The sequence below is a fragment of the Coregonus clupeaformis genome, chromosome 1, assembly GCF_020615455.1.
Source record: "Coregonus clupeaformis isolate EN_2021a chromosome 1, ASM2061545v1, whole genome shotgun sequence".
Classification (NCBI taxonomy): domain Eukaryota; kingdom Metazoa; phylum Chordata; class Actinopteri; order Salmoniformes; family Salmonidae; genus Coregonus; species Coregonus clupeaformis.
The window spans coordinates 44708334-44728487 of NC_059192.1; the positions used below are offsets into that span (position 1 = coordinate 44708334).

General features: G+C 41.3%; 1 protein-coding gene and 1 non-coding gene across 3 annotated transcripts in view; both read right to left on the bottom strand.

The window, feature by feature from the left end:
• LOC121569205 (adhesion G protein-coupled receptor A3) overlaps window positions 1-20154 on the bottom strand; it is a 273801-nt gene that overhangs the window by 245712 nt on the left and 7935 nt on the right. For both annotated transcript variants that reach the window (XM_041879972.2, XM_041879981.2), the window contains one exon: window positions 5927-5998. In XM_041879972.2, the coding sequence (XP_041735906.2) occupies window positions 5927-5998 (72 nt within the window). The remainder of the gene's footprint in view (window positions 1-5926; window positions 5999-20154) is intronic.
• On the bottom strand, window positions 12954-13028 carry trnaa-ugc. The gene has a single exon. It is a non-coding gene; the product is annotated as a tRNA-Ala (tRNA).

The following is a 20154-nucleotide window of genomic DNA, read 5'->3' on the forward strand; positions in this document are numbered from 1 at the left end:
CTTGTTACCTGTATAAAAGACACCTGTCCACAGAAGCAATCAATCAGATTCCAAACTCTCCACCATGGCCAAGACCAAAGAGCTCTCCAAGGATGTCAGGGACAAGATTGTAGACCTACACAGGGCTGGAATGGGCTACAAGACCATCGCCAAGCAGCTTGGTGAGAAGGTGACAACAGTTGGTGCGATTATTCGCAAATGGAAGAAACACAAAAGAACTGTCAATCTCCCTCGGCTTGGGGCTCCATGCAAAATCTCACCTCATGGAGTTGCAATGATCATGAGAATGGTGAGTAATCAGCCCAGAACTACACGGGAGGATCTTGTCAATGATCTCAAGGCAGCTGGGACCATAGTCACCAAGAAAACAATTGGTAACACACTACGCCGTGAAGGACTGAAATCCTGCAGCGCCCGCAAGGTCCCCCTGCTCAAGAAAGCACATATACAGGCCCGTCTGAAGTTTGCCAATGAACATCTGAATGATTCAGAGGAGAACTGGGTGAAAGTGTTGTGGTCAGATGAGACCAAAATCGAGTTCTTTGGCATCAACTCAACTCGCCATGTTTGGAGGAGGAGGAATGCTGCCTATGACCCCAAGAACACCATCCCCACCGTCAAACATGGAGGTGGAAACATTATGCTTTGGGGGTGTTTTTCTGCTAAGGGGACAGGACAACTTCACCGCATCAAAGGGACGATGGACGGGGCCATGTACCGTCAAATCTTGGGTGAGAACCTCCTTCCCTCAGCCAGGGCATTGAAATTGGGTCGTGGATGGGTATTCCAGCATGACAAAGACCCAAAACACACGGCCAAGGCAACAAAGGAGTGGCTCAAGAAGAAGCACATTAAGGTCCTGGAGTGGCTTAGCCAGTCTCCAGACCTTAATCCCATAGAAAATCTGTGGAGGGAGCTGAAGGTTCGAGTTGCCAAACGTCAGGCTCAAAACCTTAATGACTTGGAGAAGATCTGCAAAGAGGAGTGGGACAAAATCCCTCTTGAGATATGTGCAAACCTGGTGGCCAACTACAAGAAACGTCTGACCTCTGTGATTGCCAACAAGGGTTTTGCCACCAAGTACTAAGTCATGTTTTGCAGAGGGGTCAAATACTTATTTCCCTCATTAAAATGCAAATCAATTTATAACATTTTTGACATGCGTTTTTCTGGATTTTATTGTTGTTATTCTGTCTCTCACTGTTCAAATAATCCTACCATTAAAATTATAGACTGATCATTTCTTTGTCAGTGGGTAAACGTACAAAATCAGCAGGGGATCAAATACTTTTTTCCCCTCACTGTATATTTTTTATCCATTGTGTACAAAATTGCACTTGTTTGTTGCTTTATTGCTCACCCATACTTTCATATGCTCAATCAGACAAAGTGATTTGTCCTTTGAGGATCTGCCATACATTCATCAATCACTATCGAAGGAGACACTACTCTAAAGAGGTGTGGATAAATGTCAGTAATATACCTCTTTCCAACAGAAAACAACAAGAGCAAACTTTAGAGGACGAGTCACCCTCCTGACGTCCATTTACAGAGTGAGGAATGCCAGTCGCCACCCTGCATTCTGATGCTGCCCCAGAGGTGAGGTCATTTCGCTCTACTACATCTCTCTGCCACTCAACCTATCTACTCATCATGTCATATAGGAACTTTTGGTCAAGGTTCTAACTAAGTGGCCAAAACAACATATGTCCTCTCTTCAGTAAATGGCTGTGGCCAGTCAACTCAGATTGATGCATATCACATACTATAACATACATACATACATACTTACACAAAGGTAACTGCCAAAATAAAGGAAACACCAACATAAAGTGTCTTAGTAGGGTGTTGGTGGCCACCACGAGCCAGAACAGCTTCAATGCCCTTGGCATAGATTCTACAAGTGTCTGGAACTCTATTGGAGGGATGCGACAGCATTATGAGAAATTCCATAATTTGGTGTTTTGTTGATGGTGGTGGAAAACACTGTCTCAGGCGCTGCTCTAGAATCTCCCATAAGTGTTCAATTGGGTTGAGATCTGGTGACTGAGACAGACATGGCATATGGTTTATATAATTTTCATGCTCATCAAACCATTCAGTGACCACTCGTGCCCTGTGGATAGGGGCATTGTCATCCTATGGAGGCATAGCCATGGTAGCCAAAATAATGGCCTGCCCAGCATTTTTATACATGACCCTAAGCATGATGGGATGTTAATTGCTTAATTAGCTCAGGAACCACACCTTGTATCCCAAAATTTACTCATGTGTTTCCATTATTTTGGAAGTTACCTGTACACATCACATGCTACATACAGTCGTATGAAAAAGTTTGGGCACCCCTGACAATTTCCATGATTTCCATTTATAAATAATTGGGTGTTTGGATCAGCAATTTCATTTTGATCTATCAAATAACTGATGGACACAGTAATATTTCAGTAGTGAAATGAGGTTTATTGGATAAAAAATGTGCAATATGCATCAAAACTAAATTAGACAGGTGCATACATTTGGGCACCCCAACAGAAAAATCATCAATATTTAGTAGAGCCTCCTTTTGCTAAAATAACAGCCTCTAGACGCTTCCTATAGCCTCTAACGAGTGTCTGGATGAAGGTATTTTGGATCATTCCTCCTTACAAAACATCTCCACTTCAGTTAGGTTTGATGGTTGCCGAGCATGGACAGCCCGCTTCAAATCATCCCACAGATTCTCAATGATATTCAGGTCTGGGGACTGGGATGGCCATTCCAAAACATTGTACTTGTTCCTCTGCATAAATGCCCGGGTAGATTTTGAGCAGTGTTTTGGGTCGTTGTCTTTTTGAAATATCCAGCCCCGGCGTAACTTCAACTTTGTGACTGATTCTTCAACATTATTCCCAATAATCTGCTGATATTGAGTGGAATCCATGCCACCCTCAACTTTAACAAGATTCCCAGTACCGGCACTGGCCACACAGCATGAAGGAACCACCACCAAATTTTACTTTTACTTGGAATGCTGTGTTCTTTTGCCGCCATGCATAACGCCCCTTGTTATGACCAAATAACTCAATCTTTGTTTCATCAGTCCACAGCACCTTATTCCAAAATGAAGCTGGCTTGTCCAAATGTGCGTTTGCATACCTCAAGCGACTCTGTTTGTGGCGTGTGTGCAGAAAAGGCTTCTTCCGCATCACTCTCCCGTACAGCTTCTCCTTGTGCAAAGTGCGCTGAATTGTTGAACGATGCACAGTGACACCATCTGCAGCAAGATGATGTTGTAGGTCTTTGGAGGTGGTCTGTGGGCTGTTTTTGACCGTTCTCACCATCCTTCACCTTTGCCTCTCCGATATTTTACTTGGCCTGCCACTTCTGGCCTTAACAAGAACTGTGCCTGGGGTCTTCCATTTCCTCACTATGTTCCTCACAGTGGACAATGACAGCTTACATCTCTGCGATAGCGTTTTGTAGCCTTCCCCTAAACCATAATGTTGAACAATCTTTGTTTTCAGGTCATTTGAGAGTTGTTTGGCCCCCATGTTGCCACTCTTCAGAGGAGTCAAAGAGAACAACAACTTGCAATTGGCCACCTTAAATACCTTTTCTCATGATTGGATGCACTTGTCTATGAAGTTCAAGGCTTAATGAGCTCACCAAACCAATTGTGTGTTAATCAATGCTACAGGTATTCAAATCAACAGAATGACAAGGGTGCCCAAATTTTTGCATAGCCTATTTTTCACATCTGATTTAATTTCATACAACTTAATATTGCTACACTAAAAATCGTTGTCTGGACAATACCCCAGTACTCAGCTTTTATTAGAAAATGAATGGCATGCCACTGTGATCATTTTCTGTGACGACAGAGTAAATTATTATGCAGCCTCAGAGGGGTGCCCAAACTTTTTCATACGACTGTAGGTCACATACTATCATTGAATTCTCAATTTGACGATATGGGATTCAAGGGAATTAAATGCTATGGAATGGGGATAGTTTACATTGTGGGAACACATTGAACTAGTAAAGCATGAAATCCTGACAGAGAACAAACAGTGGTGTGCTTTATTCATATGCATGCTATAAATCTGACCCACTTTGACAGATAATGAGCCCAGGACTATATGGTGAGATTCAGGCCACCATGTCTCCTCTCTGATGTGATGAAAGGTATCAATTCCAGTGTGGGTGACACAAAAGGTAAAATAATTGCATCGAACATGAATCTCCATTTTGAGCAGGTGGTTGCAAATATATGCTAATCAATGGCACATAGCCAGCAGCTCAATAATCAAACCATGATATAATCTTTAAAACTATCATGCAGAACAATATTACATACCCTAAAATGCTTGAGTAACCAGAAACACTGGGAAATATGCTGTATAATCATCAGCAGAGTCTCATCCCAATGTGTCTAGCTACCTCCTCTCCCTTCCAGATCCAGGGTACAGTAATGAGGACTCTGGTCACAGTGTGGTAGAATCAACACTCCACAGCATCACAGACGGTGCTGGGTAAGCCCGTTAGTCAGCCGTAGCACCACAGCCCTCTGGGCGCCAAACGGGCAGACTCTGCAACAGCTGGCCCCGACAGCCCACTCACTGAGGGCACCTGTAAGCGGTGCTTTGGCACACCCAACAGCTACAGCTGGCAGGATGGATGGACTGGTCATGAGGGAGTCTGGCCCATCCCTATGTAGCTGTGAGATGTTGCCAACAAATTTTCAGTGAGATTCGCTATTGGCTCCTTGATTTGTCGCTAGAAGTTACATTTTGCTGTTGAAGCGACGACGTCGCAGCACCAATTTGCCTTGCTGCGGCACAGCTGCAGTCCCCAACGAAGTGTTTTCACCCCCTCTCCCGCCGCACAACCCCTCTTCTTGTGCTTCTCTGCCTGTGTGTTCACACGAGCCGACTAGGTGAAAAATCTGCCCTTGAGCAAGGCACTTAACCCTAATTGCTCCTGTAAGTTGCTCCGGATAAGAGCGTCTGCTAAATGACTAAAATTAAAAAATGTAAAATTTTGAGAGCAGAAACTTGAAAACAGAAACCTGGCAAAACTAAACGGAGAACACTGAATTTGGGAAAAAAACTAAACGGAATCAGGCAACAAATACATTTGATTTTATAGGGCCCTATTTATGATATGATGTACACTGAGTATACCAAACATTAGGAACACCTTCCTAATATTGAGTTGCACCCACCCCTTTGCCCTCAGAACAGCCTCAATTCGTCGGGGAATGGACTCTACAAGGTGTTGGAAGCGTTCCACAGGGATGCTGGCCCATGTTGACTCCAACGCTTCCCACAGTTGTGTCAAGTTGGGTTGATGTCCTTTGGGTGGTGGACCATTCTTGATACACATGGGAAACTGGTGAGCATGAAACAGTGTTGCAGTTCTTGACACAAACCAGTGTGCCTGGCACCTACTACCATACCCCGTTTAAAGGCACTTACATTTTTTGTCTTGCCCATTCACCCTCTGAATGGCACATATACACAATCCATGTCTCAACTGTCTCAAGGCTTCAACATCCTTCTTTAACCTGTCTCCTCCCCTTCATCTACACTGATTTAAATGGATTTGACACTTGACATCAATAAGGGATCATAACATTCAGCTGGATTCATCTGGTCAGTCTATGTCATGTTTTGTACACTCAGTGTATATCCTACTATATATTATACATTTTAAGACATTTACTCAGGCAATTGAGGTTAAGTGCAGTGGCTTGAAGGTGGAAGCAGTCAACAACTTGATTTGGGCTAGCATTAGCAACAGCCCCTTGAGCGTTACTCTAGCCCCCATGGCTGTCCCCTTGCACTGTCCCTTCCACAGCGCAGGCAGGGTCATTCTCATGATGACAGCTATTACGGCTCAGGGGAGGACAAACAGAACAATTCCCCACAGCAGATGGCTTACTTACAGTTTCTCCAGGACTGTCAGGCCAAAGAAGGAGGCATTTCTCAGCAGTGAAATCTTGTTGTTACTGAGGATCCTGTGGACAGAAGAGTGGAAAGGTTGACTGTGAGATGGTGAGCCTTTGGACATTTAGTAGATATCACAAAAATACAGCCCTGTGGGATGATTTAACACAAATGTCCAATAAATTATGCATCCTGTCAATAACTTGGTGAGAGCTAGAAATGTATCTCTGATTTAATCTGGCCTTAAACGTCTTGGATACATTTTTTTGTCTTATTTATGCCTTTTTGAGGCTATTTTTTGCAATTTTTGACAGATGGGAAATATAACCAATTTTCAGTGCGGGCCTCCTTGAAGACAGAATGTGGGGCAAAATTTGTTTGACACCCCTGATCTACAGCTACCACTATGAACCGCAAACAAATCAATGATGTGCATGTGCTCCACAGGTACAGTATCTAGGCAAAAAATACATATTTGCCCCAGGACTCTATGTGGATATACATTTCTGTTCTAGTTGAAGTATATATTTAAAGAGTAAAGTAGTGCTTTATTTTTATTTTTTCTGGTAAAAAGGATCTTGAGTGTTTTTCCTGTAATATGGGTATTTGTTTGTGTATCAAGGAGGGTTAAAATCATTCACTCAAGACTCTCTGCAGAGCCTCTTAGCAGCACACACCCAATTACTCAAAAACATCAGTCATAACACACTGAGCCTCTGGAAGGGGTTCAGCTAACCCACCATCACAGACACAATGACACAAAAGGTATAGTTATGTTGGAATTGGCATGGTGTGGGATACACACAGTGAAAATGGACACACATTCATAAAAAAATATATATTCTAAGAACATTTTGAGAGCATAAATACAGTGTATAATGGCATTAAAGACCTTTAAAAGAGACTGTGCTGAGCAAGTGCATATTAAATTGGTCAACGGAGAGACAAGCTACTGCATATTTTGCAGTGGTATGACCACAAGTTGTGAGTTAAAGACTGAGCACCATAGGAGTTTTGCCAGAAGTTTAAAGGAGTAGTTCACTAGTGAACTACTCCTTTAACACTAGAAAGACCTGACCTTGACGGACCCCCCTTCGAGGCAATGACACGTATTTTGGACGTCAACATTCTACACGTTTAATAAATAGATTTGATACATGCTATCTTAAAAATAATAATGTGGTTGTGTTTAGGAAGGTCTTAGGTAGCAGAATATGAAATGTAAATAGAAAGAACATAATAGTATTTTTATTAGTTTATGTTACTGTAGGCTACATTTAAAAACGAAAAACCACCACAATTCCAAAGTTAAATCCATCACAAAGAAATCCATTATAATTTTGTTTTGGTAGGTCTTAAGAAACATGAAGGAAATAAGAAAATGTATTTTAGAACAAAATAGCATATTTTAAGTTGTATTATGTTACTAGTCTTTGTTTAGTAATCTGAGCAATGCTGCCACGAGTGCTCACGTGTTGAAAGCATGGAACAGCGGTTATTTAAGCAATAAGACACGAAGGGGTGTGGTATATGGGCAATATATCACGCTTAGGGCTGTTCTTACGCACAACGCAACACGGAGTGCCTGGATACAGCCCTTAGCCGTGCTATATTGGCCATATACCACAAACCCCCAAGGTGCCTTATTGCTATTATAAACTGGTTACCAACGTAATTAGAGCAGTATGTTTTGTCAAACCCGTGGTATATGGTCTGATATACCACTGCTGTCAGCCAATCAGCATTCAGGGCTCGAACCACCCAGTTTATCATTTGAAATAGAGTTCACCTCTATTTGACAAAAGTAACATGTTTTAAACTGCAGAATCTGCTCTTTCTGATACTATATAGAAATCAAGACGTCTTACCTGCATGTGACTCTGTAGGAGGATTTGAAAAAGTGACTTTTTGCTGCACTGTTTCCCTGCCTCTGTGTCAATTCCAAGCTGCACCCATCTCTTCATATAAAATGACAATTGATAATATTGTCACCCATCAGACTATTGTAAATTGAATAATGTCTTTAGGCTAACTGTACAAAAATTAATAATAATAAAGAGATAAAACAAATTCTGTTAGTGACATTAAGATTCTAACAACGACATTTAGACTTATTTAGGAAAAGTCAAGGACATTTCTTTAAATTTGGCAGAGTAATAAAAAATGTAAATTCGTTGTGTCCACATGACGCTCTCTGCTTTTCTAGTGTTAAGGAGAATCTTGCTCCTAAGACTACTGACTGATCATGGTAGGAAGTGCCATGAACTGACTGAGAAGTCCCCCCACAGCTCTGAGAGGGCAGACAGGGCAGAGAGAGTGGTGCAAATAAATTCACATCAAATGTCCACAAGATTTTATATTTTGTGGTCCCTCATGGAGCAGTACTGGTATCCTCTAAATCACATCAGTGCTAATCGTCCATAGAGACAAAGCAATCTGAGCCATGTCAGTTAAGATATCTAAGTTTGGTGGGAAAATACTGCAACACTATCACAACGCTGATGGGATCCCAAAACGGAGTAAGCAACAGTTCATAAGAACTCTATTGTTGTTGATTTAGACATCAATATCCTATTGGGGCTCTGTCAGCTTGGATTCCATCTGACATAAAGCTCTGTAGAGAGGAAAATCTAAACAGTCACACGGCTATGGAGTCAATTGGGTGATTCCTCACAAAACTAGAACAAAAAAATACCATTATTATATATATTTTAACGACATTTACATTTACATTTTAGTCATTTAGCAGACGCTCTTATCCAGAGCGACTTACATTTACTCCATAGAAGGGTACTTTGGAGGAAGGCATGTTGACATATATTTAACATTTGTATCTTAAAGCATAATTGAGAAATAATTTATTGAAGTTGGAATATTTGTGACATTTTGGCCTTACCCAGGCCTCCTTCAAGACTCCATAGTGTTTCATCTGTAGGTGTTACAAAGCAAAAATGTGTGTCGTATGAAGCTTTAACGCTTGCTCTGTAATATGAGTAGCATTTTGATTTCAAAAACAATTTTCTTACATTAATTTATGAATATTGAAAAATATAAACATGAATATAGAAAATATACAATTTTGGATTTGGCAAATTGTTCCATATACTGTTGAACATAATATACTCAGGGATGCTGACCTTCTAGGCAGAGTTGCAAAGAAAAAGCCATATCTCAGACCAATAAAAAGAAAAGATTAAGATGGGCATTCTGAGATATTGCTTTTTCTTTGCAACTCTGCCTAGAAGGTCAGCATCCCGGAGTCACCTCTTCACTGTTGACGTTGAGACTGGTGTTTTGCGGGTACTATTTAATGAAGCTGCCAGTTGTGGACCTGTGAGGCGCCTGTTTCTCAAACTAGTCCTCTTGCTCAGTTGTGCACCGGGGCCTCCCACTCCTAATTCTATTCTGGTTGGAGCCAGTTTGCGCTGTTCTGTGAAGGGAGTAGTACACAGCGTTGTACGAGATCTTCAGTTTCTTGGCAATTTCTCGCATAGAATAGCCTTCATTTCTCAGAACAAGAATAGACTGATGAGTTTCAGAAGAAAGTTATTTGTTTCTGGCCATTTTGAACCCACAATTGCTGATGCTCCAGATACTCAACTAGTCTCAAGTTTTATTGCTTCTTTAATCAGCACAACAGTTTTTAGCTGTGCTAACAAAATTGCAAAAGGGTTTTCTAATGATCAATTAGCCTTTTAAAATGATAAACTTGGATTAGCAAACACAACGTGCCATTGGAACACAGGACTGATGTTTGCTGATAATGGGCCTCTGTATGCCTATATAGATATTCCATTAAAAAGAATCAGCCGTTTCCAGCTACGATAGCCATTTAAAACATGAACAATATCTACACTGTATTTCTGATCTATTTGATGTTATTTTAAATGGACAGAAAATTTGCTTTTCTTTCGAAAACAAGGACATTTCTAAGTGACCCCAAACTTTTGAACGGTAGTGTGTATATATGTATGTATGTATGTATGTATGTATGTATGTATGTGTATATATATATATATATATACATACACACACATACATACACACACACACACAGTACCAGTCAAAAGTTTGGACACACCTATTTATTTTTATTTTTTACTATTTTCTAATAATAGTGAAGACATCAAAACTATGAAATAACACATATGGAATCATGTGGTAACCAAAAAAGTGGTATATATCTTTCAGATTCTTCAAAGTAGCCACCCTTTACCTTGATGACAGATTTGCACACTTGGCATTCTCTCAACCAGCTTCATGAGGTAGTCACCTGGAATGCATTTCAATTAACAGGTGTGCCTTGTTAAAAGTTCATTTGTGGAATTTATTTCCGTCTTAATGCGTTTGAGCCAATCAGTTGTGTTGTGACAAGGTAGGGTTGGTATACAGAAGATAGCCCTATTTAGTAAAAGACTAAGTCCATATTATGGCAAGAACAGCTCAAATAAGCAAAGAGAAACGACAGTCCATCATTACTTTAAAACATGAAGGTCAGTCAATCTGGAAAATGTCAAGAACTTTGAAAGTTTCTTCAAGTGCAGTTGCAAAAACCATCAAGCGCTATGATGAAACAGGCTCTCATGAGGACCGCCACAGGAAAGGAAGACCCTGAGTTACCTCTGCTGCAGAGGATAAGTTCATTAGAGTTACCAGCCTCAGAAATCGGCACCTCAGATTGCAGCCCAAATAAATGCTTCACAGAGTTCAAGTAACAGATATCTCAACATCAACTGTTCAGAGGAGACAGCGTGAATCAGGCCTTCGTGGTCGAATTGCTGCAAAGAAACAACTACTAAAGGACACCAATAATAAGAAGAGACTTGCTTGGGCCAAGAAACACGCGTAATGGACATTAGACCGGTGGAAATCTGTCCTTTGGTCTGATGAGATGAAATTGAAGATTTTTGGTTTCAACCACAGTGTCTTTGTGAGACGCAGAGTAGGTGAACGGATGATCTCTGCATGTGTGGTTCCCACCGTGAAGCATGGAGGAGGAGGTGTGATGGTGTGGGGGTGCTTTGCTGGTGATACAGTTGGTGATTTATTTAGAATTCAAGGCACACTTAACCAGCATGGCTACCACAGCATTCTGCAGCGATACGCCATCCCATCTGGTTTGCGCTTAGTGGGACTATCATTTCTTTTCAACAGGACAATGACCCAAAACACACCTCCAGGCTGTGTAAGGGCTATTTGACCAAGAAGGAGAGTGATGGAGTGCTGCATCAGATGACCTGGCCTCCACAATCACCCGACCTCAAACCAATTGAGATGGTTTGGGATGAGTTGGACCGCAGCATGAAGGAAAAGCAGCCAACAAGTGCTCAGCATATGTGGGAACTCCTTCAAGACTGTTGGAAAAGCATTCTAGGTGACTACCTCATTAAGCTGGTTGAGAGAATGCCAAGCGTGTGCAAAGCTGTCATCAAGGCAAAGGGTGGCTACTTTGAAGAATCTCAAATATAAAATATATTTTGATTTGTTTAACACTTTTTTGGTTACTACATGATTCCATATGTATTATTTCATAGTTTAGATGTCTTCACTATTATTCTATGTAGAAAATAGTAAAAATAAAGAAAAACCCTTGAATGAGTATGTGTGTCCAAACATTTTACTGGTACTGTATATAATATATATATATAATATATCTGCCAAATCAAAAATTGTATATTTTCAATATTCATGTTTAAATGTTTAAATATTTAAAAACTAAAATTGTTAGTGAAATCAAAATACTACTCATATTACAGATCCTTGACTTCGGCGATGTCATTTACAAAATAGCCTCCAACACCCTACTCAGCAAATTGGATGTAGTCTATCACAGTGCCATCCGTTTTGTCACCAAAGCCCCATATACTACCCACCATTGTGACCTGTACGCTCTTGTTGGCTGGCCCTCACTACATATTCGTCGCCAAACCCACTGGCTCCAGGTCATCTATAAATCACTGCTAGGAAAATCCCCGTCTTATCTTAGCTCACTGGTCACCATAGCAACACCCACCCGTAGTCTGCGCTCCAGCAGGTATATCTCACTGGTCATCCCCAAAGCCAACACCTCCTTTGGCCGCCATTCCTTCCAGTTCTCTGCTGCCAATGACTGGAACGAACTGCAAAAATCTCTGAAGCTGGAGACTCTTATCTCCCTCACTAACTTTAAGCGTCAGTTGTCTGTCACGCCCTGGCTCTGGGGACTCTAGTATGTTGAGCCAGGGTGTGAGTTTTCATGTGTGTTGGTTCTAGTTGTATATCTATGTTGGCCAGGGTGGCTCCCAATCAGAGACGGCTGTAGCTCGTTGTCTCTGATTGGGAGTCATACTTAGGTAGCCGTTAGGCATTCATTCATGGTGGTTTCTTGTTCCGTGTTGGTTTGTGTATGTAACCAGGGACGTCACGTTTTCGTTTTGTTGTTTTGATCGTGTGATCATTATATGAATCAATATGTTCGCATTCAACGCTGCGCCTTGGTCCTCCTCTCTCACCGACGATCGTGACATTGTCAGAGCAGCTTACCGATCACTGCACCTGTACACAGCCTTTCTGAAATTAGCCCACCCAACTACCTCATCCCCATATTGTTATTTATTTTGCTAATTTGCACCCCAGTATCTCTATTTGCACATCATCTTTTGCACATCTATCATTCCAGTATTATATATGAAATTGTAACTATTTTGCACTATGGCCTATTTATTGCCTTACCTCCATAACTTACTACATTCGCACACACTGTATATATATTTTCTGTTGTATTTTTGACTTTATGTTTTGTTTACCCCATATGTAACTCTGAGTTGTTGTTTTTATCGCACTGCTTTGCTTTATCTTGGCCAGGTCGCAGTTGTAAATGAGAACTTGTTCCCAACTGGCTTACCTGGTTAAATAAAGGTGAAATAAAAAAATATAAAATATTATGGACTCTTAAAGAAGGCCTGGGTACATTTTACATTTGAGTCATTTAGCAGACGCTCTTATCCAGAGTGACTTACAGTTAGTGAGTGCATACATTTTTCATACTGGCCCCCGTGGGAATCGAACCCACAACCCTGGCGTTGCAAGCGCCATGCTCTACCAACTGAGCTACAGGAGGCCTTTGAATGAGCTTCAGCTTTTGAATGTCACATCTGTAAGGCCAAAATGTAAAATGTTCAAATTTCTATTAATTATTTCTCAATTATGCTTTAAGATACAAATGTCAGATATATTGTATGTCAACAATCCTTCCTCCAAAGGACCCTTCTATGGATTAAATTGAGTGAAAAAAATAATAATTTCATGGTCTTTCTTGGTTTTAGTTTTGTGAGGAATCATCCAATTGGGGCTGGGTGAGAGGCTATTTGGAGGACAAAATTTATCAATTGATCAAAACCTGAAAACACAGATGTGACATTCAAAAGCTGAAGCTCATTCAAAATATGTTTTGGGGGGACAAACCAACTGCCATGACTCTAAACCAGGGGAGAACGACTGCCCCCTCTCATTGAGGATCTCAAGTTGAAGGCCGACCAAGGTACTGCAGGCTGTTGTATAGAGAAAGCAGAATCCCCCATTTTCTTCGTCAATATTCGTGTAAATAAAATAAAACATCAAAGACAATCATGGTACCAGTACTTGCTTCTATTACATCAGATGGAATTCGTTGAAACAATTATAAAAAAGAAAGAAAGAAAGAAAATTAAAAAAATCACACAGAAGGATTCAAGGATTCTATAAGGATAATCGAGTTGCTACCGGCAGCCTGCAGTACCCGGGTCGGCCTTCAACTGAGATCCTCAATGAGAGGGGGCAGTCATTCTCCCCGGGTCGCAGCCTGCAACGTCCCTTCCTGTAGTAGCTCAAACTGCACATGTTATGTCTTGAGAGTCCTCGCCATGAGACGCCATCTTGGCAAGCTAAAAACGACATCCTGATCTTCAAATGCACCATTAAGTCTTCACATAGGAATGAATGATGTGATGTCATTGATGGGTTTGTCCATTTATATATACTGTATGGTCATTACTCTAAAAAACAAAACAAAGGTTGCCCACCTTGCTTTGAACAAAACAATAGTATGCACACTGCACTCATGATGCAAACATCGTGGTTTTGAGCAGCACTGTGTACTGCCACATCTCTCCTCACTGTTCCCCTGAGTCCCATTCTCCCTGTACGGGCAGAACCCCCCTCTGAAGGACAGGCAGCCAGTGGCATGTATTCATGGAGGCCAAGGGAAGCCAGGCTTCCCCAAATATTTGACCAATGCAAAAATACTAATTATAAAATAATTTATTTAGCCTCTCTGTGTTTTCATAATTTTCTTTCAATTCACAAGATCACCGGAGAAATCATCCAAGCGAGGGAAACAATGCCCCTCTGTCTCAGTAGGTGTAGCCCATGTATCTGATTCTGTCTGGACAAAAAGAGTATGACAAGTTGCCGCCACAGCATTTGATTGATTGATGCCAGCAAGCATTTGGCCTCCCTTGATAAAGAAAATGCAATAAATTAGCCAATCAGCGTTGAGCTGAGCTCAACTGTGGGTAGTCCTGGCGCAAAACCACCCCCCAAGGGAGGCCAGTTTGGATTTGGCTTCACACCAATCAAATCACATCAAAAGCAAAACGTCATTGTCAGAAAAACATGTCTGTTTCTGGTCTGCTTGTGTTGTTGTCCTACAGTAGCTAGATAAATCGGCACTTTCCTAAGCCATGGATGGAGATGGGGATTTGGACTTAATTCTCTGTACAGGCCAATGATGACAGTGATTCTAATCTAAGCATAAATTAATATATTGTGCCACTGGCCTGAGACGATTGAAGTTCAATATGTAGCCTAGTAGGCTCACGTTAGCTAGTTCATTTTTGCCCTTGCAAGGAAGTTAGGCTAGCAAGCATTTTAGCCAGGTAGCCTATGACAACAAAAACTAAAAGCATGTACTACTGTATGACAGAGCCATACACCGTTTTGCCAACATGAAAGAGAGGAGGATGGCATTGGCATTCAACTAGTCTACAAGTAGGGGGAGTCAACATTTTGTTTTTCTTGTGCACGCACAAACAGAAATCAATACCATGGACAGCCACATGACATTTAGCTCAATTGATTGGACTAAATAGTTTTAGGTATTTTTAAGTTTGTTTTTACTGTATTAAACTAAGCATATGTAGCCTGTTGATGTTTAAATTGAAATGGTGCTGGAATAGCGGAGGCAGTGCTCCTGTTTTCTTTGTGCTGACTTGCGGTAACTCTCCATGATTCTAAATCAGTAGTTGTTTACTAAACTGTCAGAAAAACATGAACCTGCTTCACCATACAGATGTTGCTCTACGGTTTTGTGATGAAACAAACGTATGTGTGGTTGAATTTATTCCGCCACTGTGTAACTGTTGTCTTTTTGTTGTCTCTGCCTTATTGTATTCTGAACAAAAATATAAACGCAACATGTAAAGTGTTGGTCCAATGTTTCATGAGCTGAAATAAAATATCCCAGAAAAAGCACAAAGCTTTTTCTCTCAACTTTTGTGTAGACATTTGTTTACATCCCTTGGCCAAGATAATCCATCCCCCTGACAGGTGTGGCATATCAAGAAGCTGATTAAACAGCATGATCATTACACAGGTGCACCTTGTGCTGGGGACAATAACAGGCCACTCTAAAATGTGCAGTTTTGTCACACAACAAAATGGCACAGATGTTTCAGGTTTTCAGGAAGTGTGCAATTGGCATGCTGACTGCAGGAATGTCTACCAGAGCTGTTGCTAGATAATTGAATGTTAATTTCTCTACCATAAGTCGCCTCCAACGTCGTTTAGAGAATTTGGCAGTACATCCACCCGGCCTCACAACCGCAGACCACGTGTAACCATGCCAGCCAATGACCTCCACATCCGGCTTCTTCACCTGCGGGATTGTCTGAGACCAGCCACCTGGACAGCTGATGAAACTGAGGAGTATTTCTGTCTGTAATAAAGCCCTTTTGTGGGGGAAAACTCATTCTGATTGGCTGGGCCTGGCTGCCCAGTGGATGGGCCTGGCTCCCAAGTGGGTGGGCCTATGCCCTCCCAGGCCCACCCATGGCTGTGCCCCTGCCCAGTCATGTGAAATCCATAGATTAGGGCCTAATGAATTTATTTCAATTGACTGATGTCCTTATATGAACTGTAACTCAGTAAAATCGTTGAAATTGTTGCATGTTGCGTTTATATTTCTGTTCAGTATATTTCACGGTGGCGTATGAACGAATGGGTTATAGAGCAAACAACGCAATTACCACAACATAGGTTTTAATATGGCTTTTTTTCCTGGCGGCTTCCCCAGTGATTTTACCCATGCACCACTACTGCAAGCAGCCTGTGTTTGTGCAAACTCGAGCGTGTCCCACACTGTGTATGCAGAGGAAACCAGCTCCTCGGCAACCCCCACATGCCTCTCTTAGGCCTCTGCACAACGTCCAGGAAATCAGAGGTAAAACATAATTGTACATTATGTAAACAGCGCATGACTAAATTCTAGAGTGTCCTTCCAACTTTCTATTTACAATATCAATTATGTTCTCCTAGGATAAGCTGCTTTCAAGGGAACGGACAAATTAAATATTGTCTGGCTGGGCCGGAGCAAATGGTGTAGGTCATCACTCTCTGCATGTGTTTCTCTGATTAGCACTAACATGCAACGGGCCCTGTGAACCGCAAGAGGACATGCACATTATGTACACGCACATGCACGCAAATACACATAAGCTGACATGGCGCATTCATACAATGTAAAGCCATTTTTAAATTAATGATTTCCTTAAAGTGGCAATCAGCAGTTGAAACAAAATAAAGTGTACACCCCGCTCCTGTTTCGGTAAAAACCTGAGGGATGGGGCTGGAGAAATGTAACCACTCTCAAATTCATAGATAGAGCTATGTATGCAAGAACTGACCATCCATGATATCAAACTTATAGTTTTAACCATGTTTTGAGGCCATGTAAAGTTTGTTTACATTTACTTTGTTTACAAACATTGGAGTAATACAAGCTTATATATTTTGGGTTATTATGGGGTACGACAGTTGAACTAAGCGCATTTATAATTTATATCCTTCAACAATCAATGGGTACATATCATTCATTTATCATTCCAAAAATGGATGTAGCAACTGCAGATTACCCCTTTAAATGGCGTGAATTCCCTTTGTTTGAACAAGGCCTTTGATCCATGTCTCATTGGATTTGTGTGTTGTTCTGATTGGTTGAACTTGGTGTACAACATCCATATCAGCTCTTCTCCAAGAGCACAACCCTGGCTTTCATTTTCCCCTCTCACCACAGACAGCTGAGATATTTCTGTGAGGTCCAAAAAGCCCTATTACAGAACGGAGACAGCCATACACCAGAGACATTCGACTGTATTATTATAAAAGTGCAGAAACAAAAATAACTTCAATTGATGTGATCCAAGACACCAATCATGGGGACCAAGTTGGGTAAAGATCACAATGTGAACTATTGCAAACATTCAGATAGGCTCAGCCTGATTTCCAGGCACTTCTCTTCAAACATTGCAAACCCTCTGTTATTCTATAATATCCAGTTACTAGGCACAGCTAACCAAAATAACATATTTCATATCGACTAACATTGACCTTGGACGCAAAACAGACATTGCTCTGGAGTTCAAGTGGGTATTAGCAGAACTTCAAATAGGCCCTGGCTGACAGCTGAGCACATCTGCACATGTCGCCGCCCCACAGGACCAGGAAGGGAGTACACTCTGTGACCATAAAACTGTTTTCCTCAAAAGGAGCTGGCTTGGTTAGCGCAAATCAGTATCCTTGCAAAACCCACTTGTAAGGCTAACGCTGGGGGGCATGGAACATTTTAAATAATCAATTCCATTTACCAAGACAAAATCACATAGTATCTCGATGGTTGAGCAACATGTGGTTTGGAATTGTTTGCAATTTGAGAGGGTGACACACACACATAGAGGGAGAGGGCAGACTGAGTAAGTGGTGCTGCATGTGTGCTGAGGCCCCATGCAGTGCAGAGCCTAGAAGGGGGTTAATGTGTTTCCTACTGTTAGTGCTTAGCGAATAACCACAATTGTATATATTTTTTGGTTATTAAACAACTAATTGACCGAAGTCTTTTAAATTACTTGAATTACATTTACTTTGGGTTTTTTGTGAGCCCAACGCGCCGTTTCTCTAGAGAGAAATCAAATCGTTCACGACTCACGACAGAAATCAAGTGAAGAACTATGTAGGAAGCTGGGCAGAAGGGAGTGGTAGTTTTCATTAAGCAAATATTCAAATAAAATTTTATTTGCACATGCTTCGTAAACAACAGGTGTAGACTAACAGTGAAATGCTTACTTACGGGCCCTTCCCAACAATGCAGAGAGAACAAAAAAGAGCAATAGTAGAAAAAATACAAATAATAATAACACAAGGAATAAATAGAAAAATAATAACACGAGGAATAAATACACAATGAGTAACTATAACTTGGCTATATACACGGGGTACCAGTACCGAGCCGATGTGCAGGGGTAAGAGGTAATTGAGGTAGATAAGTACATATAGGTAGGGATAAAGTGTCTAGGCAACAGGATAGATAATAAACAGTAGCAGCAGCTTATGTGATGAGTCAAGAGTTAGTGCAAAAGGGGTCAATGCGGATATTCCAGGTAGCTATTGGTTAACTATTTAGCAATCTTATAGCTTGGGGGTAGAAGCTGTTCAGGGTCCTGTTGGGTCCAGACTTAATGCAAAACAAGCCCAATGCGTTTCTATGGGCTTATTTTGGACCGCCCTTGTCGCCTGCCTTCCCGCCTTTTCTTAGGGCGAAGACATGAGCATCTCGTCATTATACAGATCTCTGGACGGATACACTTTTACGCCTGCTACATTAAGTTATTAGATACACACAGACCGCATGAGAGAGGAATGTACACACTACGACAAGAGGGACAGAGACAGTTTGTGACAGTATGTCTTATCTACTTTGAAGAACTTGTCAAATTATTTCGCCAGACAGCTCTACAGCATACTTAGGCAGGCTAGCTAAATAGGATGACTAAAGACAGTACAGTATGGGGAGCGCATAGATAATGTTAGATGGTGTGGCTGGCTTGCTGACTGCTACTGCCTGAGCAGAGATTAGATTATGACTTAAAGGAATGAAAAACAATAAAGTAATTCAAATAAAAACTAAGTAATATACACAACTGCAATATTTGATAATTTCATATTTTTCTATTGATATCTGTAGGGCTGGGCGGTATACCGTATTTTACAATATACCGGTATTGATGCACGGACCGGTTTGGGTTTTTACTTTACCTTCTACAACGGTATTTGAATGTTTGGTTTGTTAAATGTGCTACGCCATGTGTAACGTCCATTTTTATAGTTTACTTCGCTACTAGTCATCGGTCTCTGCTCTCTCGCTCTCCATGCTGCTTTCCACACAGACCTAGCCCCACCCCCTGTCACTCAAGGAACGCATTTGTTGTTCCTCGACCACAAGACACTTGCGTTCAATCTGCAAGGTCAATGCAGCACATGCAACAATGTTGATGACAACAATGCCGTTTTCACTTTGCGTTCTATAATTACACAATTAGTTTGTGTTTCTTCCATCTACCTCCCGAGTGGGCGCACAATTGGCCCAGGGTAGGGGAGGGAATGGCAGGCAGGGATGTAGCTCAGTTGGTAGAGCATGGCGTTTGCAATGCCAGGGTTGTGGGTTCGATTCCCACAGTATGAAAAATAAAAAAAGTATGTATGCACTCACTAACTGTAAGTCGCTCTGGATAAGAGCGTCTGCTAAATGACTAAAATGTAAAAATCTGCAAACAGCTAGTTTGTCTTTTCTTAGCAAGTTGGGCCTAAATCTTGTTAGTTGCTAATCGCTAGTTAGCTGGCTGGCTAGCTAGCTGGCTGGCTAGCTAGCTAGCTAATAAATGTACTGAGTCAGAGCAAAAATAATTAGCCTCTACAGCCTGATAATACCAGTGATGGTGTAGACCTAAATCAGCATTTAGTTTGTGCAACAGTATCTTCTAAATCAAAGGAATACATGAAGCATGAATATGTTAGCTACATGAAGTAGCTAAGAGAAAACATTAAATGTAGCCAAAGATTATAGGGTCTCCTAAGAAACACTTATCAACACTTTGGTTCCTACCCTGTCACAATAACTCCTCCCTGGCATTTTCATTCGTTGTCATGTCAAACAACACTG